The sequence below is a fragment of the Siniperca chuatsi genome, linkage group LG15 (assembly GCF_020085105.1).
Source record: "Siniperca chuatsi isolate FFG_IHB_CAS linkage group LG15, ASM2008510v1, whole genome shotgun sequence".
Taxonomy (NCBI): Eukaryota; Metazoa; Chordata; class Actinopteri; order Centrarchiformes; family Sinipercidae; genus Siniperca; species Siniperca chuatsi.
Window position 1 is genome coordinate 9,291,164 of NC_058056.1, and position 26,163 is coordinate 9,317,326.

Sequence of the window (26,163 nt, forward strand, 5' to 3'; positions counted from 1 at the left end):
TGATATCATCTGTGAGGAAACTGCTTTCTCTAAACCACTGGATGAAAAAAAAAGGCAGCTTGAAGATCGAAGTTTATCTATAATTGCCTCAAGCAAGAAAATTATAATTAGGTGTTCTCTAGAGGGCCTTGAACTGTTGCATATTTAAAACAAGAGGGGAATGAACCAAAAGTGAAAGAACTGTTAATTACTAATAGAATATCTGTAGCGACTGTACCAAGGACCTCCTTCAGGAATTTAGTTGAAAAAACATTCACAAGACAGGAAAAATAATTCATGTGAGATATGGTTTCTTTTAAAGCCACAGCCAAAATAGGTTGGTCTTGAGGGGAAGGCTTGATTGGCAGGGAAAAGCTTTGAGCCGGATGTTTGGCACCTTTTCAGTAAAATCACTCCTACGCGTTCTTTGGGGAGGCTTTGTTGTTGTGACTGGAGGAGGGCACGACAACAGCCTCTTACATTGAACAGTACCCTGGAGTTCTGGCAGTTCTTAGAGATAACAAAGTTGATCTTGTACCCTTAACTGTTTCTGGTGATTTGACATTAGATGGTTCTTGAATAGAAGAGGAAATCAAATGGTCTCTTGTATTCTTTCCTTTTGGTTTCCAGGCCAGAAGATAACAGTTTTCAGTTACTTTAAGATTCAAACCACTTTATCAACTCATTTGTGTTAAGTTTTGAAAGAACTCCCATGTTGGCAAACTATTTAGTTTGACATCAGTCAACAGAATGTCTCTAATGCTAGCAGCGTGGCTCTAGGTTGGTTGATCCGTCACTATGGTCCAGACTACAATAAACTATCTCAACAACTATTGGATGGATTGCCATGGAATTTCGTACAGACATTCATGGTCCTCTGAGAATGGATCTGACTGACTTTGGTGACCCTCTGACTTTTCCTCTAGCGCCACCAGCAAGTTTTCACTTATCCTGTTAAATATCTCAACATCTGCTTGATGGATTGGCACAAAATGTACAACATTCATGGTTCCCAGAAGATGAACCCTAATCACTCTAGTGATCCCTTGACTTTTCTTGTAGTGCCACCATAAGGTTGATATTTGTGGTTTTGAGTGAAATGTCTCAACAACTATTGGATGGATTGCCATGAAATTTGGTACAGACATTCATGTCACCCTCAAGATGAATTCTAATAAGTTTGATCCCCTGACATTTCATCTAGCACTATGATCAGTTAAAAATTTTCCTTGTCCAAAACTAAGACATTCCCATCGGCCTCATCTTTACTTTGTGTAAGCAAATGTTAGCATGCTAACGTGCTAAACTAAGATGGTGAACATGGTAATTATATCTACTAAACATCAGCATGTTAGCATTGTCATTGTAAGCATGTTGCCATGCTAGCGTTAGCATTTAGCTGAAAGCACTGCTGTGCCTAAGTACACCCTCACAGAGCTGTTATGGCTGTAGATTCTTAGTCTGGTTTTAACAGACTTTACAAATCTTAATCAACATACCACAATACTTATCACCATGATAAGTTGATCGTGGTGAATTTCCATTATCGGGATAATCATGAATCGGGATAATCATGAATATCCTCACATGAGTGACTTAGCTAGCCACAAGGGGGGGCCCGCATCTTTCCAGTCATTCCAGGCAGGGGGACCTTATGATTTATGATTGCCTTATTTAAGATTTTAGTAAACATCCTTTTTAGTGAAAAACAAACAAAGATGTGTGTCCTCCAGATGCAATAAAATATTTGTTTCTTAACAAAATATAAGGTAAAGTGATTCCAGTATGTTTTAGTGCCAAGAGTTTTTAGCATATTTTGATGATTATTGGGATAATATCATGAATCGCAATTATTTTGGCCAGGATAATCGTGACATGAAATTTTCATATCGTCCCATGCCTAACCGGTATAGGATTTTACATATGGAAAGTTTACGTTGGATTGGCAGCAAACTACATCTATCCTTACGAATACAGCAAATAGTCTCACTCTCGTATAAATGGAATACTATTCTTTGCAGGTATTTAACCAAAGACCATTGTAAAGGAATGTTGAGAGTATTTACAAAACTAACATACACAAGTACCAAAATGAAGAGTGATTGTTGTAATTAATTTGAATAAAATACTTTAACATTCCCAAAAAAACCTGATTAGCAAAATGAAAATGCTAAACATAATTAATCTTGTCAGATAAAATGTGTTCAAAAAGAACCTTAAATTAAGATTTAAATGAAATATCAACAACAACATATGGAACAGGCTGAATATAGACTTTCTGTTTCAATATGATGGCAGGAAAGAGCACAAAAATGCTCTTGGATAGGCTATATTTGGGGATACAATGTCAGTGGACAGTCATTTATTTTTTTGTTTCTAACCTACCAACTACAACTACCATGCTAATGACTCTTTGAAACATGTAGGCATGGAGTGGCCCCACCAGCACTGCATTTCACTGCTTCAGAAACTGAATCCGTAGCCTTTATTACTCTACTGGCCAGAGGCCTTGTTTTACTGAGATATATTGAGATGGAAATCAGCAAGACCTCTGTATCATGTTCACTGAATAAGGGAAATATTTCAGCATGGTTCCTTGAAAAAATATGGTCCACATTGAATATTGAATCCCATTTATCTTATGTAGAAAGGGGTTTGATCTGCAGTCTAAATGAGAGGTAATCTCTTTGCTTTATGCTTTTAGTTTAACAGTAGGAAAACACAGGTTGATAAACTACCTTATTTCTTTACCATTTACTGTTATATTTTACGTGCATTTTTTAATTTTCAAATGCTTATAATGTGTGCGCATGAATTTGTTTAATTGTATTTGGCCTACACTCTTTTTTGTTTACATTTTTACAAGGCTGTTGTTTTTGGTTATTTTGGGAAACTGATCATTTAAAAAATAGAATAATAATATATACCAATATAATATATACCAATATAACTGTATCAAAAAAGCTTAAAAATATTTCTACTACTATAAAAACATTCATGTTGATAGGTAGACTGTGTATCAACTGTGTGTGGCTTCGCTCACGCGGTCCTCTAATTGGTCAGTCTCCGACTTACCATTTTTCCTATTGGTCGATTTTGTGACTACTCTCGACAGAACAGGAAGAAATGGTAACTGGCCGATTGCCAGGTAAATATTCAACAGAGGATGCTAGCTATGTCCATGTCCGACACGACAAAAGGACAGCAACTCCTGAATAACTGGAGCAAAGATGAAACCACATGCTTTATCGAGGACAATAAGGTATTTTACTATCACCAAGTGACTTGTTTTCACAGTTTGAGGACGGAGAAGTTATAGGGTGCGGCCTGTTGTCATTAGCTTGCTAGCTAACCTCTGTGCAAACGTTATGATGTTTAGCGGCTAGCTTAATAATTACACTATCCACAAGCTAAAACGTCATTAGCTAATAAGCTGACTGGCTGTACTGGACGGGCCAGCAGCCTCTTGTACTAACCATAGACTGTATAAAAGAAGGTAATAACGTTACAAACGCCAAAAAAAAAGAAACACGTTAGGCAACAGTTCGTGTTTGTGTCCAGTGCTGAGATTAATGCTCAGGAAATGATTAAAGACCTGGGATTAGCTAGCTAGGTGTATGGTTAGTGTCAGGTATGGCTCTGGGTTCCAGATTACATCTGAACTCAAGTGAATTGTTAGTTTAGTAATCGGTATACGCCTGGCCATGTTGAATTTTAGCTAAACACATAGCCTTATATCAAGACAGAAAACCGTGTTGATTATAGCTTTACTAGTTCAATATGTAAACAAAGCCAAAGACGTTATCCTCGATAAATTACAGTTCTCTTTTCTCTTGTCATCCTCATCATCTTGTTTAACGTAAAGCAATATACAACACCCAAACAGCACTGTTTACCGAGTTATTTGAATTAACGGTTTAATTTTGTTAAAGTGCTGCTTTGTGAATCACCTGTTTGTCGAATAAGCGTCTCCAGCAATTCCGAAAAGGTCTTAGGTCATATTCAACAAGGTGTGTATTCTTTCAGTGGAGTTTGACGCGGTGAGCAGGGTTAAATCTACCAGACATCTTTGGTACAGGCTAATGTTGATTTCTAGTCCATCCATTTAGTTCTATGTTGTTGTGAAAATGAATATACTTAGAACAACAGCACTACATGTTTTGATAGTTTGTGTACCTGTGAAATGTTGCTTGTGCTGTGGTTGCCAGACTCCCTAGCAAAATAGATTTTTTTTTTAAAATTCACTATTAAGTAGCATAAGTACACAGTCCAAGAGTGACTGTTCAGATGTATGTTTCCCTGTCCCCTGTCATATCTGCAACGATAATAGAAGCAGTTACATCCCAAAACTGTTCTCATTTAGGTTTGTTGACAGGTGCTGTGTTTGGTCTGATGTGTACAGTATCTATGTTGATGGCCTATAACAGAAATACTTTATTGATCCCCAAGGGGAAACTCTTTTGTTACAGCTGTGCACTAACATAACATAACATTAGAAAGCTTGCAAACAGCTGTGGTAGCTGACTAAAAATGGATTGGTTGTTGCTTTAGCTCACAGAATTACCCTCCTCCACCACTTCTAAACCAAAACTGAAAACACTCAGGTTACAGGTAACTGTTATGAGTCACTGACAACACTGATCTTTTTGGGATGGCAGCATAATCTTTGCTCATACCTAACTCATGAAGTGTAGGGTATCCCTCAAAACCTGAACTTGCCTTACAGGAATATCTATGCTGTGATGCAGTCAGATAGATTTAATCACACTTAGGTAGTGTATAAGAGACGCGCACACACACATGCACACATCAGGTAACACTGTTTTAGTAACAAGTAAAGTTGACCACCTAAATAAGTATTTGCGTCCTGGCTAATTTGACATAGTAAACAAACCCCATAGCCACAGCCAGAATTGGATTAGCATCTGGCAGGTAGCTCATGTCAAGTCCCCTGTGAGATCCAGATCTTCTGTTAAATAACAGAATGTCAAATTTAACTCATTTTATATTTTTAAATGTAATATCTGTCAAAAAGACACTTTTAGAAACAGTGTTTTCTGTAAGAGAGGGTGCTGGGTTTTGTTACATTTCAGTGGTTTTGCAGCCAGTGTCATTTAAAGTGGATTAGATAAGGATTTGTGTGTGTGTGTGTGTGTGTGTGTGAGAGAGAGAGAGAGAGAGAGAGAGAGAGAGTAAGTAAGTAAGTTTGTGTAACAGTATTCAAGCTTTTGACTCCTAAACATGGGCTGACTGAGACCACCGAATACACTTGTAGCCTCACACTCACACTCACGTGCAACAACCTTCTACCAGCCCCCTGCCACACACTGTAGAAGAAAATCACCAGAGACAGCCTATGTCCTCATGACATGCAAAGTAAGTGCACATGTTGCCCACATAGTGAGACATTGAACAGGCTGTGCATATAACTCAGCCCTGACCATGAGGACATCTTTTTACTCTTTTTCTTAAACAAAAAAATAGTAAGACTTAAGTCTGTTGTCAGGAGATTGGGGCAGCGCGTTTTATTTTTCTATATAATATCAACATTTGTAGAATAATGACTGGCAGAGTGGGAGCAGCAGTTTTAAGTGTCACACATTATTTAATTCCTTTTATAATTTAAATATTTGTTTATTTATTTCAGCAAACATAGCTCATGTCATTTGTTAAAATTAAACTTTCATCAATTAAAAGCTTGCATTTGGTATTTTGTGAGCTTGATTTTTTTTTTTCTAGAATCATCACATTTTGAAGTTGTTTTGATTCTTTTCAGTTTTGTTGTAAATAGGTGTAAGTTGGTATAAATGGACTGTATGTTGTTTTTTCCTCATGTCTTTTTATTTGTATGCATTACAATTCCATCCGCCACCGTTTTAAGTTAAGAATTCGGTTTTAGGTATTGTCTCTTCCTGAAAAACATATGCAGCAACCATTGGTGCATATTTCAAATACATTTTTTTGTAAAACTTTGTCTTTCTTTACTGAGGTTTTTAGTTTTGTTTTCCCTCTTGGTTTTGTTCCTGTGCCAAGGATGTAATCTGACATTTGACTTTTTCAGTTTTAGACATCAGACTGTGAGCCTGTAGCCATGGATGGGCATTTTTCCAAAAACAATGAAAGCACTTTCCCCAGCTATGTGGATCTGGATGACTTTCTTAACAAGCACGACTCGAACTTCATCTGGCTCCTCGTTGGTAAGTAGTCTGTATTTGCATTGTGTGGAAAATATGCAGATCAGTGGATATTTTCTTGAGACTTCAAGTAATCTGTCACATGTAAAGTGCAGACCTGGATCAAGTTGCAGTTTCAAAGAAGATATGCTATCGCTTCTTTTGGTCTAAACTATTGTGGAAAATCTTTACTACTTTGATTTGTACCTCATTTATTAAACTAAGTTTTTTGTAACATGTTATCCTGCCAGGTACAAATATTGACTATTTGGAAGAGTGTTAATATTATTTCAGTCTCTCTAACTTTATATGGGTGTGATGAAGTTCTCTACACAGATGTAAATTACCTTCTTTGGCTTCCATACTCATTAAAAATATGCTAACGGATAGTTCAATATCAGGGGCATAGTAGTGGCTCATTTAGCAAATAATAAAGACAAATGTGGTAAGCATGAAAAATTGTTTCAATATCAGTTTATAATAAGTTCTTTGGACATATGTGCAATTATGTTAATTAAACTGAAGTTTGCATTGAGCTGCACGATATAAAGTATGATAAAACTTTGTAATATTCCCTGATATGTCTAAGATGTCATTTCATGATAGATTTTAATTAGTATTTTAATTTAATGCTTTAATCAAGCTGATTGTATTAATGTTTAATTGCAATTTAATTTGATTAAAGTGTGACAGATGATAGTTTCCAATTATTGCTCAGTCCAGGTGCAGCTCTCGGTAGGCCAGCGATGTAGCATGGCTCACAGAATGAAGCTGCTGTTTTCTTTATTTGACAGAGAAGATTTTCAAGATGGAAAAAACTCTTTTGGGGAAAAAGGGAAAAAAATGTCAAACAAAGCCTTTAGTGCAGCAGCAAAACCCAGCTGTCAGCCCAGATATGAAAGAATAAGTAGTTACTATATCAGTTCCATCTGCATTGCTATATTTCTTTTTAAAAAAAAATAGCACATTTACAGGTGGAATTCATGATAGGTTTCCAGTTCTGTTACTGGTATGACTACTCCTACTGTAATGCTGCAGTCCTGTCTCTGTGCTGATGGGTCTCTGTCATGCCAGGAAAAGTAGCATCTGGCAAGCTGTATTCAAAGGACCAATTGCGGTTTGTTGACTGTTAATAACAACAAGGTAATTCCCGTGTATAATTAAACAGTTTGACTTAACAGGCAAAATCAGTATTAGTGATCATATTTAAAAGTATACGCCGACTTTACGGTAAACAAACTATAAACATCAGAAAATGTAAAAAATGTTGTTTTACTTATTGTCTCGTATTATTCCTTGTATTAACAAAGCTGACCGTGTTGTGTTTTTGTCTTTCAGCTACCATTCTGTCCTGTGGATGGATAATCTATTTAACTTATTACAACTCCCGCAACATTGGCCTCATCCTCACCCTCATCATCAACAGACTCTACAAGGATGGCTACATTCACATTGGTGCGTGCATCAGGAGCTATGTCACACAGTGATGAATAGGGAGGAGAAACGCTGCCAAAGCTTTGAGTTCAAGGCGTTAACTCACTCTGCTGAATATTTCATGATGAGCCAGCTTCTCTCAGTGATTATCTCTGTAGAGTTTGAACAGCTAACTGCAACCAACACCAGATTGAATTTCTCTACATAAATGACACAGAACTTAATTTATAAAGCACCTTAAGTTCATTAATCAAAGTGTAACTCTGCCATTTTTTTATTTTTTAGCAAGTGATTAGTTCCTTCCAAAAACACATACATTTCTTTACTAAAGAGTAGATTTTGTCAGGTGCATCTGCTCTGTAATGCAGCCCTCAATACTGTACATGCCAGAGCATGTCAGAGTGATGCCTGCTTTGCAATGAGACATGTTTGTACTGAACATTTTATCAGTGAATTGACAAATTCACAGCAGAAAATGTTGACAGAAACCTGCAGCTGACTGGTTATGAGTAAACAGGACGTGCATGAGTGATTACCAAGGCAGCGTTAAAATTTTATGAGGAAGGCATTGCTTAGTGAACGTCTCTCTGCCAAAATGTGTCGCTACAAAGTGAGCAGTCACCCGTGAGCCCACTAATGTATTTTTTAAATTGTATTGATTTTTTTATTTGTATTTTAATTGATTCAAACTTAAGTTCTAAAGAGGTTGTTTCTCTGTCCAGGGGCGGTATTTACAAAAGGCCTTGTAAGGATACAAAAGTTTGGAAATAAACAGATGCACAAGAACGAAACCTTCATAACAAACAGCACAGTTTTGAATTTACTATACAGACACAGTTTGTAATTTGTTAAGCAGCTTTGAACATGCCTGAAGGTGTGTCTTGTCATTGCCAGGCCTGAGTTGAGTAAACATATCTGCATAGATTCACAGGAAAGTACTGACCAAAACAAGCTTCCTAGTGAGAGGATCTTGGATGAGTTATGCATCCTGTCTTCAGCCAATTAGCGGAAAAGTCAGAAATACGACAACCATGAGGAAGTGTCAGCTGGGGTGATTTTAGTTGAACCACTCAGGTGTTGTCACTCTGTCGGCATGCAGTAATTGAAACAGGGAAAGACATTTTTCAGCTCAGTTTTCTTGCTCAGTGACAAACTCTGACCTACTTGTTGTAGAATTAGATGCTAATTAAGATTATTTTTTTCTCAGTGATAAGAGAGACAAGCTGATTAAACAAGTTTTTATTCTTACACAACCATCTAATTACATCATTTGTTTAACATTTTAATCAGCTGGTTTGTTGGTTTGAATTCAGGCCACTGTGATCAAATCCAAACAGGTTTACACTTGCTTTTGGAAACTTTAATCATATAACTTTATACAATGGAAATATTATACTTACACTCTTATGTGTCTGTAACACAAAATGTGTCTGACCCCTCCACAGGCTCCTTCTCCTTCTCTGTGCTGTCAGGGAAAGTCATGTTCAGAGATGTCTACTACATCAACCAAGACATGTCTATCAGGTAACCTGACCTGTGCTGCAGCGTTGTGTTTCTCCTCTGTTCCTCTATAATCTTATAGCTTGCTTATTGGTTGATTCTCTCCCCCATGTTACAGGATACAGGATGGCTTCCTCATATTTCGTTGGTGGAAAATGTATAACCCAAAACAGAAACAGCATGGTGAGTAGAGTAGCGATTTGTTCACGTAGGAACTTAGTTTAACAGCTTGTAATCATCCTAATACTGATAAATGCAGCGTTTTAATAAACTGTCCCTGGATTGAAAGTGGTTTTCTTATCTAATAAATACAATATGTCAGTCCAGCAAAGAGAAAAGCTCTCCCATCTGTTTTTGATGATGCAACAGCAAACATCAACATGAGTTCTGAGTTTCCTCTCTTGTGTGTTGTCATCAGACCCCAAGGCAGAGACCAGGCTGTACGTGACAGTTAACGGCTTTGAATTTCACGTTTACAACCGGACCGACCTCTACGCCCGACTGCAGGAGACCTTTGGACTGGAACCCACACTCATAACACCCAAAAAAGACGAAGAGAGGGGACGAGAGGACAGAAGCAAGACACTAGAAAGGTACAACCAAGGCCTCAGGGAAAATCAAACTTCAACACTGAGTTGCTGAGTGCTGAGTGCTTACAGTATCTTGCTTCTGTAGTTGTCTTAACTTAGGATGATATAAATGCCTATTTTTTGCTAAATAATCCACAAATTTGAGTGGTAAACAAAACTGCAAAAAAGCAGGAATCAGCAGTTTCCCGTCCAATGATTGATGAACGGAGATTTGATGACAAGCAATCTGAAAAAACTGCATAAATGTGCTCCCTTTTCTGTCTGTTATCACCAAATGCACTGGATGTGTTGGCACAGAGGAGAGCTATTGTCATTTCCCACTGACGGCCAAATTAATTGCACTGACTGGAAATCTAGCACTATTAAATTGTTGTAAGACCGAATGTCTCTGGTCCCTGTATAGTGTGGACATCAAAGCAGAGAGTCCAGACCCCACTTCATCTTGGCGCTCCCTCATTCCTGTCATCAAAGTAAACATCAGCACTGTAAGTACCTCACATATTCATCAAAAATCATGGAATTATGGAATTTGGTCAGGTGTCTAAAAAAGGAGGCATGATTCCAGTTTTAAAAATTGCTTAAGAGCATTGTTTAGAAAAACAAGTGATTATGAACAGAAAATCACATCTTTAAAGTGTTTAGGCCTCGTTCCGTCATTGCGCGTGTGTGTGTGTGTGTTTTTCTCTAATGTAGGGTCGTTTGGCGTTTGGAAACCACTACCTCCCCCAAACTCTGTGTGTGAACTTTGAGGATGCCTTCCTGACGTACGCCACCAAGCCTCCATCCAGCCACCTGGACCAGTACATGCACATCGTCAAAGGCTCGCTGGAGAATGTGCGCGTCATGCTGGTTCCCAGTCCACGCTACCTTGGCATGCAGAATGATGAGTAAGTCCAAGTCACTTACTGGTAAAGAAAGTTTGCTGGGGCAACATTTTACAAATTTTTTAAATTTAATTTGAGCGTTGCTGTAATATCGCCAATTTTTAAAGGCTGGTAGTTCAAGAGGTTTTGCTGTTTAAATTCAAGGGTGAAATTCATATGAAAGCAATGCCAAAGTGACTGAATAATGTAGCAGACTCTGGTATTTATTTATTCAAAGCAATTTTTGAAACTTGTAAACATCATTTTTCAACTTATGTAGTTGTCACTGCTATAACTAGTGAGATAAAACTCTTGCCTGAAGAATAATAACTTCAAAATATCCTTTGCCACTCATTTTTTAAGCATACCATAATGACTGTAGAAAATAAGATCATTATCAGTTTAAAATAATTCTATGCACCGCTCTGTTTCTTCCTATTTATCCTGCAATATGTATTGTACCTTGTGAATCTTAAACACAGGCAGAGGACTGAACTCAACTGTATATTTCTCTGCTTGTTTGTACAAAATAAAAACAGACTCTGCTCTTAGTTTGCTGAGTATAGGAGCAGGCATCTTAAGAGAATAGAAAATGATAAGGATGTATATATCTGAATTGGGCGATTGACAATTTTAATACCAAAAATGTTGGCAGTTTAATGTTTAAATAAAGCATCCTTTTTCTCCTCTGTAGTTTTTTACCTGGCAGCTTTAACTGACTGCCTTATAAGCAGGGATACCATAGACCATTCCGCACTTTCACTGAATGAAACGACATTGAGAGTAAAATTCCGTTAACCCTCTGTGATTAAAGAGTCACTCTCAATAAAAACTTGGCATCTGTAGCCCCTGCAAAAGCCATCAGTGATTTCAACCTCCAACAGTCCTTGACGTGTCTTGGCTGTATTGGAATGTCCAGTGAGATGAAGCAAAAATATGAGGATGGCTACTGCATTTATAAAATTGAAAGAGTGTCTTCATGCCAGAATCAAGCTTCACTGCAGACTGAATATTGAATTTGTGCTTTTGTACCTTTTAAGGTACCTGCTAACCTGCTGTGACCCTACTTGGAATTATTTAGAATAGGCTACAGAGTTCATATCATCTGCAAAAAATCTGTACTTTGCCTCTGAAATGTGATTTTGCATCTAGACCTCCCAGACTGATGGGTGAAGGCTTTGTGGTCATGCAGTCCAACGATGTTGACATCTACTATTACCAGGATGAACCTGGTATGCTCATGCACACACACACACACGAAATCTAAAAATGTTAACCAACAAAACTTGCAGTGGTGCAACAATACCAAAAAAAATGCTACTAGGAAATTGCCTTTTCTTTGAAATAACTTTCAGATTTGTTTATATTTGGGACGTACTGTATTTTGCTATTGAACAACCCTTTACACTCCATTGCTAGCAGAACAATATGAGCTTGACCAATGGACGTTGGCTAGATGATTATGAAGCAGTCATACAGTAGTTTCAAGATTGTCTGCAAGGGTTTTTGTACACTTGTGTATTTTTGTTTCGGTGTTTGTTGTTAGAAGGCTTGAAATGTCTTGGTGTGTTTTTTTGTGTGTGTGTGTGTGCAGGTCTGGTGCCTGCGGAGCAGGAGAGTGGGGAGGAGGCAGAGACGTGCAGTGAGAGTGATAAGCTTCAGGACCTACCTCCATGTTGGGGTCTGGACATTGTCTGTGGAAAAGGAACGGACTTCAACTACGGCCCCTGGGCAGACCGTCAGAGGTGAGTAATGATTTCAACATGAAATCTCTTGTAAATCTTGACATTAATGAATTGGTATACATGTGGTTAAAATGTTAGCAACTATTAAAATGCAAATCAGCACAAAACTACACTATTACAGAACCTCTGTGAGCTTTTCAAGGACTGATCTTGGCAGTTAAACTGAAGCCAATTTACTTGCAATGGTGAAATTTGTAAATTACATTAAGTAGGAAAACATAGCACCATTATATCTTTTGCATATACTTTAACAGCATACCACTACAGGTGCAAATGTAATAGATGTAAGATAAGTGTCATTTTTATGAACTCTCACTCTAATCAGGGACTGTCTGTGGAAGTTCTTCCTGCCAGCTGACTACCAGGCCATGAAAGTGACCGAGGTTGCCCAGCCAGGAAAACCCAGGCAGATTCAGGCCTTCGAGCTCCGCATGAACATCATTGCTGACGCCACCATCGATCTGCTTTTTACCAAAAACAGGGTGACTCCTTCTCTTACTCTTGTGTGCTTTCTTCTCTCTTTTTTTCCTTTCTTTCTTGCCAACCTCTGTGATCTTTCCTCCTCTCCCTGCTGCTCCCCTTGTCTTTGTCTTTATGCCTCACCATATTTGAGCTATTGATATTGGCTCATGTTTTATGCTTTTTCAAATTTTCATCCTAGTGCAGTGCAGGGATGTGAAGTGCATACTAAATATCAACATAAATGCATGTTGAATGAAAATATAAAATGCTTGAGTCAGGGAAAATTGTCATTTTATTACGTCTTTTGAACATATTTTTGTTCAGATTAGGTGACTTTCTTTAATTTTTAAGGCAGTAAGGCATCCTTTCTATTAATTTGACAGCATGTATGACTTTTCTGTTTGCTTGCTCTCTGTCCCCATCCCCTGTCTTCATCCCTGTTACTAGGAAACCAATGCCATCCATGTGAATGTAGGTGCAGGCTCTTACCTAGAAGTCAACATCCCCATGACTGTAGGAGAGAACGGTAAGTGTGCATTTCGAAGACCAGTAGACCAAAATGTCAGCACTTGGATCCGCTGTCACAGCAGATGTCCCACTGGCTTATGGACAAATCTTGTTCATGTAGAAGCACACGTCAACTCCAACAGTTTTCCCATCATTTGGTAATATGTTGACTAATGGCTGAACTACACCCACGATGAGCAGCCTTATCATAAGTCAGGTAGACACATACTTTAGGATGTCACAACGTGTTGTACAATGAGGATTAAACATTCTTCAAGATGATAAAAGCAAATTTGGATCTTTTATTTACTTCCATTGAAATTTATCATATCATTTATCATTTCTTTATCAGTATGAATTGGGTTTTTTATAAGTGGGATTTAATAAAATTTAGCAGTTTCCATTTCGATTTTCTTATTTAATAAATCATAATTCACATATTATTTAGGCCCGTAACTAGGATCTCTTGAGATCATAGCAAAAACCAGTCTTGCTGTGAAAAATTTATTAAAGCGGCTATAATTGATAATTTTATAATAACAATGTATCAAATGACAGTGTGACAATGTTAAGGGGTCGCTCCTACTAATGAACTTTCAGAGAATTATCACCTGACTCTGCGGCTCCCCTCGGCTTTAAGGAGCTTTATAGTGAGTTTCAGCTCATTGTTTAGTTGTCCGGCCCAAAACTTTACTGTTTTGGTTCACTCTCATTGATTTTATTACATCGTTTTCAGCTGCAGCAGGCAGCTGTTTTTAGTGAAAAAGAACTAAAAACCGGCGAAAAACTAAAAGCGACTAGCTGGTGAACATAGTGGAGCATTTAGCAGCTAAAGAACCAGATATTTCCCTGAGGCATTGGTAGAGACCTAAAAGAGAGTGAGAGTTCATTCATCAGGTGGACACAAACACAACTCCAAATGAATGATTGCTCTGTAACTGCTAAAAACAACTGTTTGCTCACAAGTGCAAATTAATGTAGCACAAAGCAAAATACCAACCCCTGTTATAAAGGTCTGTTTAGTCATTGGGAGAAAAAAAAAAAGGAATCTTGTTAATAACTATTTTTTTTTTTTTACAAGGAATAAGCAGGACTAAGGGGTGTGTTAACAAAAAATCTAAATGAAAAAAGTCTCTGTACTTGTGTAACTTTGATGAAAAATGTTTTATTGTTCAAAATCAGTGTTCCTCATAGGGCTGAGCCCTCAGTGATCAGGTTACACAGAAGGCTAAATTTGCACATATAGGTCAGGACCATATTCAGGACTACCTAGGTAAAGCATGAATCAGGTCAAGATCAGAGAGGGGTGAGTCAAATTCAAAATTAAGTAATCCTGCTCAAGACCAAAACAGAGACTCTATAGTGACTGACTTCTTCAGTTTTATAGAGCATATGGTTTTGACTAATTATTGTATTCATATTTTACATTTACATGTTATACACATATAGGATCCTCTTAAATAATTTGTGTGCTATGTAAGTTACATTGAAAACATCCAGTATTGGCAGAGACCGAGGAAAACCCATGTCACAATTGTCATGAGACCGAAAGAAGTTCAAGACATCATCACAGGGACAAGACCACATTGACGTACTACCACTGTGAATTGTAGACCAGAGGAAATGTCTCCATTGTTCCTTGTTTGCTGTAAAACCATGCACACAATGTAAAGTCAAAGTAGTTGGAATCTCTGTAAACTTTTCTACATGAGACTCCATTGAGTATGTTTACATGTAACACTCACCACACCTCGTGGGTTAAGTGAGCTTAAATTCAGTATTGAAGTTTTCCCTCCACTATACAGTAATACAGACCAAAGATCAAGCAAAGCCATCAATTTACCAATTTAAAGCCATATCCAGAATAAACCAACTGACCTCAGGGCACACTGACATTCTCAACCCTGATAATTTATGAAATATGTGTAATAATTTATCGCACTGAACTGATAATATTTTGTCAGTCATCAGTCAATGCTCTCCTCTGTTCCCAGAAATGTAGTTAACATAAGTAGCTTTTCGAGTTTTGCGGGTAAATGACATTATTTGCAAGTACTTGGCCATAGCTTTGGATTTTGAGAATTGATGGCCCTGCTTTTCTGCCTCTCTCTTCTGCCCTCAGGCTACTCTCCTACCATCAAAGGTCAGCTGCTTCACGTGGACACCACCAGCAGCATGCAGTACAGGACTCTTCTGGAGGCTGAGATGCTGGCTGTAAGTAGCAGGCAATTATACAATAAGCTTGTCAGTGGACTTTTTGCACAGAAATTTGAAAAATCGCTTCTCCGTCGAGTTAAGATGCTAGGAAAAGTTGAGCAAATGCAATGTCAAACGTGCATATACATAGTACGTGCTCTGCCTTTGTTTCAGTTTCATGTCATAGCCAGCTACCCTCGGGTGTGGAATATGCCTCAGTCGTGGCAGTGTGAGATTGAGGTGTACAAGGCCACCTACCACTTCATCTACGCCCAGAAAAACTTCTTCACTGGTGAGTCCTCCAGCAAACAGACGGAACGAACGCCCACAAATCTTGTGCATGATAATCAGCAGATCAGAACTTTAGCATTTAGCGCTTAGCATTTTAATAGCGAAATGTATGAAACTAATTGCAAAACTTCCCATTTTTTTCACTTCATCACTGTCTCTTCTTTCTTTATAGATTTGATTCAGGACTGGGCGAGTGACAGCGCCCCAGACATCTACTCCTTTGTGCCCTATTCCTGGAAGTTCAAGGTCCTTTTTCACCAGTTTGAGATGATCTGGGCAGCAAACCAGCACAACTGGATCGACTGTTCCACCAAGCAGCAGGAGAATGGTAAGAAAGATGGCCTTCTAGATGCAAATAACCACAGAAGCAATATCTATTGAATAGTCTAACTCAATTTATAGGGTCAGGCTAAAGTAAATGTCTACTTCTTCTTTTTTAAATAAAAAAGATTAACTGTAGATTAATATTTTGTGCATATCTAAGCATCTTTTATTATGACCAAATTATGTATATACCAAAATTGAACAGGCTCTAAATTGCTTAATTTGCTGCAGTAAAGGCTCTTAACATTTACGTACATACATAACAGATTTCTGTAACAATGTGCAAATATGTTGAGTCAGACCACAAATCACTGGCTCATTTAAGACACATATGTACAGATGATTCCGTGACAATAAAGAAAAGAAGATGAAAAAAGAGAAAAGGCGTTATTTTTGTAGTCTTTATTTTCTCTTTAAAACTGGAAGCTGATGTCCATGACAGGATATTTTTAACTTTGTTAAGTCATGATATATTGTACAGTATATGCGCCACTTAATTCCAGATCAGGGCAGATTAATCAATTGCATTATTGATCTTCTGTAGTGTACCTGGCAGCATGCGGCGAGACGCTCAATATAGACTTCACTTTGCCTTTCAATGAGTTTGTTCCAACCACCTGCCATACCCGCTTCAGCTTGAAGGTGAGTCATGCTTTAAGTGAATATGATTTGTTCCAAAAATAAATATCCTTTTTTTGTGTGTATTTGTAAGGATTTTTCCTTTCTGGAAAATATTCTTACAGACTGCACATACTGTGTATTTTCATATCAGTTAGGTGCTGATTTTTGAGATTCAGGTGTATTTTCCAAGCACACATAGATGTGAATACACCAACTATGAATATGTGTGGGTGCATGCACGTATATGTGCTTTGTCCTCCTCAGGCAGAGGATACAGACATGCGACTGTCCCTGCCAGAGTGCCACCCGAGCCGCTACCCTCTCCTCACCCTGGCCAAAGACTACCAGAACGTTAAGCTGCCCCCAGACATGTTCATGCCAGGGGAGAACCAAGGTGCTCCCCCTCCCAAACCCAACAAGTCCCGCTGGAGGAACATCACCCACGCAGAGTGAGGAATTATTTTTCTACTTGTGGGCAAAAACTGAGTATGTTAGCAAAGAGCAGGATGATTCATCATTGTAACATTGACTCACATCAGTGCTTAGGTAGAAAAGAAATGTTTTCAAGGTAGTAGGTGGTAATTTCAAGTAAATGTAATACTAACCTTCACTTTTTATGCTTTGGTTGGTTCAATAGTTGCTGCTTCTTTTGGTTTTAAGTAACATTTAATAGGGCTATTTTGACATTTTGAATTGTGCTCTATTCAGACAGGGTTCTAGTTAATGTCCTCAGTTGTGTAAAATGATTCTGCTTTGGACTAACTTCTTAATGTTTAGGTATCCCTCATTTGATAAGCGGTATAAACTCTGCCTTTTCTTGGAGCTTGCACCAGTCTTTTTCCATTTAGACCCTTTGTTATGTGTAGAACTGTTCTACATCCACCTTAGTCATCCCTTTTGGAGAATGTTGCAGAGCACACTAAAGGTCAGTGAAAGTTCAAAGAGCTGGACAACCTTTGTTAGTTGGGTAGCACATGTATTGTGCACTGTGATAACTCAACATCCAGATCATTTATTATGTATAGCCCACAGCCAGACTATACTGATGTAGCACTGCGAGAGACCCACTTACCCCCTGGGAGGTTACGATCGAATTCTGTCTGGACCGGTGCACTCTGTGCTGCAGAGAAATCAGGCGCAACCCATTTGCTGTCTCTCTCCTCTACTGTATGTCCTCAACTTGAACGGTTCATAAAGCGAATGATGAACTGTAAAATCCACTTGAAATGATGATAAACTCAGCATTATGACTGTGCACTGAGCGTACATGTTTTTCTTCTTTATATCAGAGCTGGCTGGGTGGATTGCTGGAGTGTACCCAACTTCTTGCTCATCATTGATTACACCTGGCACCCCATTTATCCCCAGAAGGCTGATGAGCAACTCAAACAGTCGTGTAAGCTTACCGCTTTAGTATCAATTTTTTGTTGTTTGCTCTAAAGCCAACCATGAGACTGTGGACTCTATAAGAAATTTGAACTATCTTTAAAATCTTCCCTCAGTCACCTTACCTGTCTTAATGAGCTGTTTTACATAATGTTGTCTGCCTGTGATTTGTGTCTGAAGTGTCTGAGATGGAGGAATCCATGCTGTCAGCTCTGCGTCCCCCAGAGCACACCTCGGTACCCCACAACACCCAACCACGCTACACCTCCACGTCTGCTTCAGCCGCCCACAACCGGGTGCCCACTGACCCCTCAGAGCTCCCCCCCGACAGACTTCATGTGGAGATGGAAATGTCCCCAGATTCTCAAATCATCCTCTATGGGCCTTTGCTCCGAGCACTGATCGCCATCAAGGTACGGAAATCAGTAGTCAGTTTGTAATATCAAAATTCTAGATTTTGGTGAGACCGTTGATAATCGTGTTGGTGTTTTGCACTCAATGTAATCAGTAGTTCAATTTAATAGTTCGGATGATCCAGTGCGCTAGGAAAGAATTGGTGTAATGAATCAGTTAGAAGTCAGTTTGAAGTCAGTTAGTTTATTAAACAGCCTTCTAACCTCCCTTTCATCTGTTCCCACATCTGTTCCCACAGGAAAACTATTTTGGTGAGGACGACATGTACACAGACTTTGAGGAGGCGGTATCCAGTCCCGTGTTGTCCACCTGCACCTCCTCGGGCCTCGGCTGGTCTCCTCTGGGAATGGAGGACAGCGAACAGAAGGGAGCCTCAGACATCCATCCGCTGGATCTGCGCCCCTGGGACATCACCGTGTACATCAACCTCTACAAAGTCCACGGCCGACTGCCAATGGTAAAACTGATGTCTGCTAATAGTTCTGTTTTAATGGTTTGGTTTTTAAAAAACAAAAAAAAGAGAGAAAGATTAGTGTAGAAGTACAGCAAATGGGGTACTCTCAAAGATTATGAAACTATTCCATCACTACAGTGTGGAAAAACCAAATGATGAAAATGTGCACTAATGTATGCATGCAAGACAGCAGTAGAGACATGAAATATAGACACTAAAGAAATATGTAAAATATAAATTTGATGTATATAAATAGATGAAAAATATCAGGATACAACATATGAGAAAAGACAAAAATGAACAATACACTTGCAGTATGTAGGCAGAATGTACACAGTCAAGTCTAGTCAGAGTTTATTATAGCCCAGTATCACAGAGCATGCCTCAAAGGGCTGGACATATAATAAAAACAGCAATGAGCAACATTAGCAAAACAGAAGCAGAACACAGAAACATATGGAAGTGAGATAAACTACATACAATGCATTACAAACGGAATATTAGACACATACAATAAAAACAGTCAATGAGCAGCGCTAGCAAAATATATGAAAACATACAGAATTGAGACTATGTATGTATGTATGTATGTATGTATGTATGTATGTATGTATGTAATGTATCCAATGCGCACAAAAATTGAGTATAAGTTGGATGACATAGTGTGAACATACAAGTAAAGTGTGTAGATATACGTTTGATTCCACTTTATTTACCCTCAGTTGTTTCCTGGCTTGCAAGGAATATATATATTTTTTTAATTTACATCTGCCAGCTATGCTTTTTGTTTTGATGTGTGTTGATGCATGAGTCTACATGTTTTCTTACTTTCTCTGTGCCCCCAGCACTGTAGCAGCGAGGGTCCCGAAGGTCCATCCGGCTTTTTGGAGCGCCTGTGTTTTGAAATGAAAAAGGGTTACAAGGAGACGATGCTTCAGCTGCTCCTGTCTCCCGTTCACATCTTCATCAGTGACAACTACCAGGTTTGAAGCACAACTACACATGTGCCTGATGTGATGTGCTCTTTTGGCCCTATACAGTGCTGTTATTGCCTAGATTTAGATTTTATCTGTAGGAAATTGCTTAATAAATAAAAAGTTTGTGTCCAGAAGCACAAAAAATATAGCAAAATGATCCTTGGGGTAACAGTGGCATGTCGGCCCCTACATTAATTTTTTATTTAAACGGGTAAGCAATCCAGTACAGTAATACAAACTTTAAACTATGGCACATCTCACATTTGAAAAAGCTAAACAATTAATACACAAACAACTACTCTTTAATCTGGTAGGTACTCAGTCCTTAGAAAATACCCTGAATAAAGCTTGCGAATCAGCGTTGCATAATGTAAAACATGCTTTTCACTAGCCACATGTTTGCATAAGCACCTGCATATTGTATAACCACGCATAATTACTAAGCTTTAGCCATGAGTTGGATCCTATTTGGTGCCCAGAGTGAATATCTCTCCCTAATCCCTGGCAAAGAATGTGTAGCCCTAATCTCTCTCCTCCAGTGAGATAACAAGCTCTTTTTTATGGCACGTGCAGGGATATTATGGAATGAATTTCACTTTATGTTCAGTTTCTGTGATGTAAGATTAAAAATATTTGTGTATGTTAAACCGTTCTTTTGCCCACAGCGTCCCACAGCGGACGGGGTTTTGAGGGACGGCCACCTGAGTCTGTCTGGCCTGCAGATGAGGGCCCATGCCATGTTCTCCGCTCAGGGCCTCCCCCTGGGCAGCGACACGCTGGAGTACGCCTGGCTCATCGACATGCAGGCTGGGGGGCTCACCGGCAGGGTCACTGTTCCACAGGTGTGTGTGTGTGTCTGTGTGTTTGATTGGTGAAAGTGAAAGAGAATGTGGAAGGGATAAATGTTATAATGGATAAACAGCCTTAGATTATGATTATGTCATGGGTCTTTAGGTCAGCTGAGTGTGTACTTTCCAAAACATGGTTTTGTAAAGCTTGCTTGTATAAACCACCTGTGCAATATAAAACGATCCAAAAATAGCCCTGCAACTACTTTTGAAGATTTATAATCTTTAGTTGTTTTTGTTTTTTGAGACTGTGTCAGAACGATTCATAAGTTTTGATGTTATAGCTTGTGGTGGTGTTATATTTGATTGTATTATGTTTTATTAAGGTTTTCCTTGTGCTTTGTCCACCCCCACAATGACTGTATTTATTTTGTTTTTTATTCTGTGCATTTGCCCTTGCAGTATTGTATGTATTTATTGATGTTTCGAAATACTAATGTGTCTGTGTGTGTTTGTGATTATTAGGTGGCCAGTATGATAGAGTGGGGCGAGACTTTCGTTTTCCACGTGGTGTCCCGAGAGTTCCAGCTAGAACAACCCAAGCCCTCTGTCATCTGCCAGCATGGCGCTGACCGTCGCATCTGCGATGCCAAGGTACAAACAGGCAGTATAACATGAAATGCTGCACAAGGCCGAAGCCTCATTTCCCACATTTTCACTTCATCTGCTGTAGCTGTCGAGCATTGGTCTCTACTAGTTAGCAGCTCTTTGTGTCTGAATCTCATGCAGGAAGCCACTAAATTAGCTCATTATGGCCGAAGGCTTTTTTTTTGTGTGTGATATTTGAATGTTGGTCAGCACTGTCCATTGTGAAAGGAAATGTGCAAATTACAACAGATAATAAAAGGAGACCACTGTGGACCTTTCTCTAATGATGCATGACTCAGAAAGCACACTTTTACACAGATGGAGAAACTGAACAGTCTCTATCACAAAACTATTGATCTACTCACAGCAGCCATACATAGTATACATAGACAACATTGTGATGTATGAATTAACTGTGGGAGAAAACAAGTCTGTTTCACAAAATGTCTTGTTTATATGCGAATACTAACAAGGATATTTTTAAAAACTCTGCCTGAGAGCCCTCATTAGTTTCTGACAACTGAGCAGCTGTGGCCACAGGCCATCTAGCAGTAAAGCACAGCCAGACTAAATTGGAGATGGCTTCCTTGCAACCGTTGAAAAGTTTCTGCTACTAAATGATAGTTGTCTTTCAGATGAGCTGCCTGCCAGGTCACTGTCGCACATCAGAGGAGCTGAAGTACACCATGACTCGACTGGCCATGGATGGAGTTGACCTCTTCATTGTGGAGCATGGCTGTGCTGCCAACATCAAGGTAAGAAGCACCGACCATTTATAGATTGTATTTTAAGTAAAGATATTTATTAATAACTATTTAACTCCATGTCAGTTTATAAATATGCTGTTAGATTTTGGTATGTGTAAAGATCTTCCATTTTTCCTTTCTTCCTCTCCAGACGGGTATCGTTCGCGTAGCTAACTGCAACCTGCACAACCAGGCGGTGGGAGAGGGCATCAGCGCTGTGGTGCAGGACGTTAACATCCGGCAGTACATCGAACAGCAGCAGCAGCAGCACAGCGAGACAGCCAGGCTGCAGCCGGCTGGACAAGGTCAAGGTCCAGGTCAGCCATTAGGTCTCGGTCAGCCCCCTTTGCTGCGACGCTCTGTCTGGCTGGAGGCAGGTTCAGTCAACCTGAACCTCATCACTGCAGACATTGCCCTGGCTGCTGACCACCCAGCCAAATGTGAAGTCCAGAGGCATTTTCTAGAGCTACACGATGCTCAGACCAAAAGGTAGAAAACACAGACTATCATGTGTTATTTACTTTTCTAAGCACTTCTCTCACATTGTGTGTGTGTGTGTGTGGGGGGGCATTGTGGCATTTTGGCATTTCTTATTTATATCATCGGCCACTGTTATTCACCTGTATTTCATTTGTGAATTTGCTTTAAGATTTAGTTTAATCAAGGGACACTGGTAATGTTCAAAACACTGTTTACAAAAATGTCAATGCTGAAACTTCTTTTTAAAGTGGAAGTGACTCACTTGCTGTATCACACCGCTGTATAATGAGTCACTGATACAGTCATAAGATGTTCAGCTCGTAATGTAAAGTAGATATATTTAAACAAAACGAGATGATTAGTCATATGCAGTAATCCAGCTCATGATGTGATAACCAGCTGCTAGATTGGCCAACTACTGGGTTAATAGATTCAACATAATAACTCAAGATCTCATAAAAGGTCTGCAGGGAACCATTATCAGTACAGGTGTTCTTGTCTAGCTTGTAATTGGACATGATGTTTCTTATTACTGTAGCTGTATGTGGGTTATAAGAAATGGTAAAGTATGTATGTACATTCATGATTCTAGGAGTGTATGCCAATGCAGATTTCTGGAAACTAAACAGAACAAAGAAGGAAGTAATAAATGATTATCAGATGTTGACTAAGATGTTGTCCAGTCTTCCAAACTTTTTATTTGCTGCATTCATCATTCTCTTTAATTATCTCTCCCTTTGCCCTCTTCTCCTCAGACTCTGGTTCCTATGGCCGGAAGAGGCTGGCATTCGCAACAGGCGCAGCAGGAACCGCTGTGGCTGCCTTGGAGGCTGCAGGTTCTTTGGAGGTACCAACATGGGCCTGGACTTTTTCAAGCTTGAAGAGCTGACGCCCTCCTCTTCATCTGCATTCTGTTCTTCCAGCACTGAGTCAGACATGTCTTATGGCCAATCTTTGCTACAGCCAGGGGAGTGGATTATTACCAAGGAAACACCCAAAGTGGATGGTATGGATTTGCAAAGAGATATACATTTCCTGATATTCTGAGTTGCTTGAGGGTTTCTTTGTGAATCCCAAGCAAAAGTAAGAATAGATAAATTCCACAATGTTAATTAATTACTAAAACAACAGCTACTCATCCCATATGGCGACCCCTAGGAGTAATTTGCAGGTCTTTGTTTACCTAGGGGTCCATTACATGATAATTTTTTATATTATATGGTAATATATTGAGCTTGTTATCATTATCTTGTCTGCCTAATTGATAGGCACTTAGAACTAAGTGTGACCACCTCCCTATGAAATACAGAATATATGCATGGGGTGAGAAATACTGAATCTACCATACTGATACAGAAAAAAATTGTCTGGAAGTATCAACAGTTACTGAACCAAATGTATGTTTTCTCAGGGAGAGTTGTAGGACTGAAGACAGACACACACTCGCCATGCCTGCCTCCTGAGCTGCCTGAGAGGCGTGGTCAGCAACACCTCAGTCTCCAGGTGCCCCAACGCTCCCACAGCTCCGCCTCCTCCTCTGAGGAAAATAGTTCCTCTAGTGCCGCGTTGCCCCTGCTGGCTGGAGAGAGGGACACTCCCTCGCCAAGCACAGAGGAACGCATGTTCCCTATGAACGGCAAAAGCCCTGCTGAGTGAGTTGTTGTCTAAATACTATTTTACTTTACTTTACTATTAGTTTACTGTTACATATGTGATGTATTTTAACAGAAAACAATACTAACACATAAATATAAGCTGTCCCAGCATGTAGGAACCACTAGAAGGCAGCACAAGCAGGATTTTCAGCCTGAATGTTGTTAGTCTTTACATATAATCATATAATTTTAATGTCCACACACAGTCAATAATAGCCTCCAAATGTTACTTCTGTTATTTCTCCTCTTTCTGTGCAGCACCCTAGGGGAGGTCCCCGAGGTCTCGCCAGTCTCACCCAACAGTTCCCAGGACCGCTCCTCAGTGCGCTCACCCCTCTGCTCCCCTCTCAAGCGCCAGTCCTCTGTACACTCAGGTCGACTGGGCAGCACCAAGAGCCTGTCGGCTGCCGTCTTCACCGACAAGCCTCCACCAGTTCTGTCCGGAGGCGTCCAGTTCAGCAGCGAGGTTTCCCGCAGCGATGAGAACGTCCTGGATTCACCACGCCAGCGTAGGAGTTACGGCTCATTTCCCTTCACGCCTTCAGCTGACTCCAACACCTTCCATCAGTACCGCTCTGCAGACTCCAGCATGTCTGTGGCTGACAGCGAGGCCTACTTCTCCGCTGCTGAGGACTTTGAGCCAATCAGCAGTGCCGATGAGGGTCCAGGGACGTACCCAGGCCGCAAGAAGAAGAGGAGGCAGCAGATGCAGCAGATGCAGCATATGCAGCAGCCACAGCAGCCCCCGTATCACATGGAGAACTACAGGTCAGCTTAGATCATAACTCGGTGTCAGTCAAACTCACAAAAGTTCTCAAAGTTAAAGGGTTTGAAAATTTGAGAGGAGACGGTGGACGGTCAGATCAAGTACAAGGTTAAGCACAGGATTAAGGTGATGGTAGAGTCTAGACAGCTCACAGCTCACAGTAACATCAAAGAGTCTCTCGTTTCTCATCTGTAAGAGCAGATGAATTAATGACCTGTCTAGCAAATTCTGACCTTGCTAGATTGCTTGAAGTGTTACCCTTTTAAATAATGTTAAAGGGGCCATTGTGAAGGATATTTGATTTATGATTTACATTTTACGTTTGTGATCAATGCAGGAATTTGGTTTTTGGTTAAGTGTCTCCAATTGGTCAGTTCCCATTTTGGGATGTCACTGTGACATTTCGATGGTGTTATAGTATTAAAAATTAAAAAATCATAATTTCAAGTTTTTGCAGATTTAGACAGAGCAATAGAATTTATGTTTTGCAATTTTGAAGTTTCATGGTAGCTGGACTTAGAAGCAGATAATATAGAAACCTTGTTTCATGTATTGGAGTTACCGTAACAGCAGGGTCTTTAACAGTTAGCTTGTACTTGGAAACCATTGCAGATTGGAATGGAGAAACAGGCAGTAAACAATTGTGTCAAATAACTTTCTGATGACTCACACTGACATCTTTGCAATGATTGTAAAGTGTCTTTGTGGCACAATATGCAGGAATACATTAACAGTGTTAGGACATTTTTATGTTTAATACCGAACAAGTTTGCCATTTCACTGTGTTAAGCAACTTGCCCCGAAGCTAAACACGTTGCTGCTTTCATTTATTACTTTGATTCGATCATGCAAGGACGGATGTGATCTAGAAGGGTTGTATCAAATGAGATGTTTGATGCGTGGGCAGCCACTTACTGCTGGTGTGTTTGGCAAATTGGATTTCAGTCTTGTTCTGCAACTACCTTGTCATTTTTCTGTTAGTCAAAATGTTCTCACATTGATTTCAACACGCGATTGATACAGCCTCCACACAAACACAAATAATCAATTCAGTCTCATGAAAAGCTTCAATTGGCACAGGCCTGTGGAAACATAAGGCTTAATTCAAGCACAGAAAACTATACACAGAAAAGAGGTACTATAGATTCTGGCAGGCATCCAGTT

The 26,163-nt window shown here is 39.5% G+C and overlaps 1 protein-coding gene across 13 annotated transcripts in view; it reads left to right on the forward strand.

The window, feature by feature from the left end:
- Nucleotides 1-3,077: 3,077 nt before the first annotated feature.
- The window catches only part of kiaa1109 (KIAA1109 ortholog), a 73,051-nt gene continuing 49,965 nt past the window's right edge, over nt 3,078-26,163 (forward strand). For all 13 annotated transcript variants that reach the window (XM_044165727.1, XM_044165728.1, XM_044165734.1 and 10 more), the window contains exons 1-28: nt 3,078-3,241; nt 6,041-6,176; nt 7,491-7,607; nt 9,032-9,110; nt 9,205-9,269; nt 9,505-9,679; nt 10,080-10,161; nt 10,370-10,563; nt 11,692-11,771; nt 12,134-12,284; nt 12,610-12,766; nt 13,194-13,272; nt 15,376-15,467; nt 15,624-15,741; nt 15,913-16,068; nt 16,609-16,706; nt 16,950-17,134; nt 17,975-18,081; nt 18,252-18,484; nt 18,724-18,942; nt 19,785-19,922; nt 20,582-20,758; nt 21,230-21,358; nt 21,988-22,107; nt 22,250-22,587; nt 23,334-23,584; nt 23,990-24,230; nt 24,492-25,001. In XM_044165727.1, coding sequence (XP_044021662.1) covers nt 6,071-6,176; nt 7,491-7,607; nt 9,032-9,110; nt 9,205-9,269; nt 9,505-9,679; nt 10,080-10,161; nt 10,370-10,563; nt 11,692-11,771; nt 12,134-12,284; nt 12,610-12,766; nt 13,194-13,272; nt 15,376-15,467; nt 15,624-15,741; nt 15,913-16,068; nt 16,609-16,706; nt 16,950-17,134; nt 17,975-18,081; nt 18,252-18,484; nt 18,724-18,942; nt 19,785-19,922; nt 20,582-20,758; nt 21,230-21,358; nt 21,988-22,107; nt 22,250-22,587; nt 23,334-23,584; nt 23,990-24,230; nt 24,492-25,001 — 4,397 coding nt within the window. In that variant the 5' untranslated portion in view covers nt 3,078-3,241; nt 6,041-6,070. The remainder of the gene's footprint in view (nt 3,242-6,040; nt 6,177-7,490; nt 7,608-9,031; nt 9,111-9,204; nt 9,270-9,504; nt 9,680-10,079; nt 10,162-10,369; nt 10,564-11,691; nt 11,772-12,133; nt 12,285-12,609; nt 12,767-13,193; nt 13,273-15,375; nt 15,468-15,623; nt 15,742-15,912; nt 16,069-16,608; nt 16,707-16,949; nt 17,135-17,974; nt 18,082-18,251; nt 18,485-18,723; nt 18,943-19,784; nt 19,923-20,581; nt 20,759-21,229; nt 21,359-21,987; nt 22,108-22,249; nt 22,588-23,333; nt 23,585-23,989; nt 24,231-24,491; nt 25,002-26,163) is intronic.